Raw genomic sequence first — 3,868 nt, forward strand, 5'->3', positions numbered from 1 at the left:
TATAAATTATTAAATATAAAATTGAATATTGAAAAGTATGTCAAAACTTTATTTAAATATAGCCAAATAATGAATAAATTGCAACATTATTATTAATAGTTTTTTATGTTTGTTATTGTTTTTAAATAATAATTAAAACAAAAAAAAAAAATAAGTAAGTTACCCTGTAAGTGTGGACAGGAAATACCTAGTTACCTCATAAAGGGCTTAACTATGTGACCTTAAACATTTTAAAATGCCTTTGTAATAATTAATTAACTTGTTTTTCTATTTGAAAATAATTATGAAATTTAAGCTTAGATAATCGTTTATATTTATTACTAACAATTGTTTAAGTTTATTGACTTGTCGCCGTTGTTATTAGTTTAAAAAAAACCTAAATAAAAATTGGCTTTCTTTGGTGACGTTATGTTTAAATCGCCGCTGCCAATGTCCAAATTAAAAGACACACACATAAAATATTTTAAATTCATAAAGACGTTGTCAGCAGTAGTTTTTTGAATTTTGCATGAATTTATTGGATTTTCTAATTAATTATGCTGCCCACATAATTGAAACGTACTTTATATCACTTTCATTGTAATTTCAGTTTCAATTTTGTTGCAATGAATTTATTATTATTTTAGGTTTTAAATTTCGTATTTGGTTTGGTTAATATAAGAAAATCAGCTGTTTTCATTTACCGTTTTATACATATTACATATTATTAATTGAGGGAAGAGGTTTTGGTGGGGGGTTTAGGAGTGATTTTTGTAATTGAACAAGACAAAATTTTTTAGTATAAAATACTGAAGGTGCTTCTGGTTAGACATCAGTTCAGTACTTAGCGTCAAACAACAAAGAGTTCGTTCAAAGTTTATTTGTAACTTTTTTTAATTGGGATTATATATCTAAGTGTGAAATCGTAGAAATGAAGGTACGATATAAAAATCATAAAAAATATAAATATTTGAATGAAATCCTTTTGAAATCAAGTGAAATAGTTTAAACAATTCCGGTGAATCTAATAATAATAGCAATACACATTAAAGTATAGCCAATTGGTTAAATTAAAGTGAAAATTATATATTTCCTGAAAGATTGGATTAATAACATCTGAAACTGCCTTTAAAACGCCATGAAACTATTAAGTACATGTTTAGCAACATTGTTGATAATATTGAGTGCAACATAAGGCAAATTGCTATAAGCCTAACCACAAAAAAACTAGTGCATACTTTTGGTTGTTCACAGCAACTACACATCTCTAGCAACATTATACAAAGAATGTCGTTTAATCTATCAATCACTGTTTTATTTGTAATGTTTACAAACATGTTAACAAATTCACTTGTAAAAACCATTGCATACTTTTCAAAACTAATTCCCACAAAAATCACAAATCTTTAAAAGGAAATACAACTGAATCTTTATATAGTTCTTTAGCAATACAAATATGTTGCTATATTTTAAACTATTAGCTACTATGTTAACCCAACTAAGATAACTCGAAACCAAGGAACATTGTTAGCAACAATGTTGATAAAACAAAAAACAAAAAAACTACAAATTCTTAACCAAATTTACAATTATCAATATAAACAAAATTCTAACACTTCTCCCCTCAACTCCTATACTCCCCCATTTTCGAACAACAGGTCTTCGTTTGCATTTTGGCTCTCGCCTTGGCTTCTGCCCAAGCTGGTCTTTTGCCTCATCATGCCAATGAAGTGGTAGTATCACCTCACCACCACATTGAACATGCCATCCATCACGATGACATCCATCATGATGTTCATCACGATGTTCATCACAGCAATGGCATACACTTTGGACACTCGGCTCAGATTGTAATTGATGGTTCGGAACATCATGCCGTCGAACACCACCCCGTCTATCATCATGCTGATCATCATGCCGCCGTTGAGGTACATCACGATGATCACCATGTCCATCATGCTGCTCCAGCTGCTCAGATTATCCATCATGAACCCATCCACAAGGTTGAACCCGTCCACCATGTTACCAAAGTTGTACACCATGAACCTCACCACTTCTTGCACTACACCAACCCCGTTGTAGATCATCATGTTGTCCACCAAAACCATCATGTTGATGAACACCACCATGCTGATGATTTGCACCACACTGAATTGCACCATGGTGATGCCCACCATCACGGTGATTTGCACGCTGATGTTCACCACAATGCTGTCGGTTTGGTTCACCACGGTGATGTTCACCATGCTGCTGGTTTGGTTCACCATGCTGATGTCCACCACCACTCTGGTTTAGTCCATCACGCTGATGTCCACCATCACTCCGGTTTGGTCCATCATGCCGATGTCCACCATCACTCCGGTTTAGTCCATCACGGCGATGTTCACCATCACGCTGCTTTGGTCCATCATTCCGTTCCTGCTGTCCACCACCATGCCGCCATTGTCCACAAAGTCTACCCTTCCCATCACACTCATGCTGATATCTTAGCCATTGCTAAACATCATTTGCATGGCAAATATGGCAAGGTGAAAATTACCGAAAAACATTACTAAACGATTTCATTCCCACAAACCCCCCCACGCTTCTACGCCCTTTCGTAAGGCACCTTAAAACAAATCTATTCTATTTGCATTACATTTATTCATTCAAAACAAAACATAATTAAACCAAAATTAACGCTTTTCATAGCTATAATTTATTAAACGAACGAACTCTCATGATCACATAAATGCATAAATTTTATGATCATTCATATCATCCATAACTCTTCTTTACATCCCTCCAGGAGTCGTTAATTAGTTGAATCATTTGAAATTTTTATTTAGTTTTTAAGTTTTATTGTTGCTTGTTATTACTCTCACAGTGTTAAAATTCGATAAAAAAAACCCATTCAACACACAAGATGTAAATATTATAGTACAATAAAAAAATAAATTATAATTGAAAAAATATACTCACTACTTCTTAATTATTTCTAAAAAATAAGGACATACAATGATAAATCATTAAAAATCTGCTTAAGATCAACTTTCATTAGTTTTATGAAGATTATTCATTATGATTGATCTCACATTAGAAATATTTAAAAAGCTTTGGTAAAACCTTTAAGTTCTAGTTCAGTTCTAATTCGGTTCTAGTTCAGTTCTAGTTCAGTTCTAGTTCAGTTCAGTTCTAGTACCGTTCTAGTTCAGTTCTAGTTCAGTTCTAATTCGTTCTAGTTCAGTTCTAGTTCAGTTCTAGTTCAGTTCTAGTTCAGTTCTAGTTCAGTTCTAGTAGTTCTAGTTCAGTTCTAGTTCAGTTCTAGTTCAGTTCGTTCAGTTCAGTTCTAGTAGTTCTAGTTCAGTTCTAGTTCAGTTCTAGTTCAGTTCTAGTTCAGTTCTAGTTCAGTTCTAGTTCAGTTCTAGTTCAGTTCTAGTTCAGTTCTAGTTCAGTTCAGTTCAGTTCTAGTTCAGTTCTAGTTCAGTTCTAGTTCAGTTCTAGTTCAGTTCTAGTTCAGTTCTAGTTCAGTTCTAGTTCAGTTCTAGTTCAGTTCTAGTTCAGTTCTAGTTCAGTTCTAGTTCAGTTCTAGTTCAGTTCTAGTTCAGTTCTAGTTCAGTTCTAGTTCAGTTCTAGTTCAGTTCTAGTTCAGTTCTAGTTCAGTTCTAGTTCAGTTTAGTTCAGTTTAGTTCAGTTCTAGTTCAGTTCTAGTTCAGTTCTAGTTCAGTTCTAGTTCAGTTCTAGTTCAGTTCTAGTTCAGTTCTAGTTCAGTTCTAGTTCAGTTCTAGTTCAGTTCTAGTTCAGTTCTAGTTCAGTTCTAGTTCAGTTCTAGTTCAGTTTAGTTCAGTTCTAGTTCAGTTCTAGTTCAGTTCTAGTTCAGTTCTAGTTCAGTTCTAGTTCAGTTCTAGTT

The 3,868-nt window shown here is 33.4% G+C and overlaps 1 protein-coding gene across 1 annotated transcript; it reads left to right on the forward strand.

Annotated features, from left to right (window-relative positions):
* The first annotated feature begins 824 nt into the window (after positions 1–824).
* Positions 825–2,582, forward strand: LOC119614262 (histidine-rich glycoprotein-like). The gene is made up of 2 exons (XM_037970399.1): positions 825–916; positions 1,638–2,582. The coding sequence occupies exons 1-2, from the start codon at positions 911–913 to the stop codon at positions 2,532–2,534; spliced, it is 903 nt and encodes a 300-aa protein (XP_037826327.1). The 5' UTR covers positions 825–910; the 3' UTR covers positions 2,535–2,582.
* The last annotated feature ends 1,286 nt before the right edge of the window (positions 2,583–3,868 follow it).

This window comes from Lucilia sericata, unplaced genomic scaffold (genome assembly GCF_015586225.1).
Source record: "Lucilia sericata isolate MDLA Ls3-8-SP2 unplaced genomic scaffold, ASM1558622v1 Contig002735F_arrow, whole genome shotgun sequence".
Taxonomy (NCBI): Eukaryota; Metazoa; Arthropoda; class Insecta; order Diptera; family Calliphoridae; genus Lucilia; species Lucilia sericata.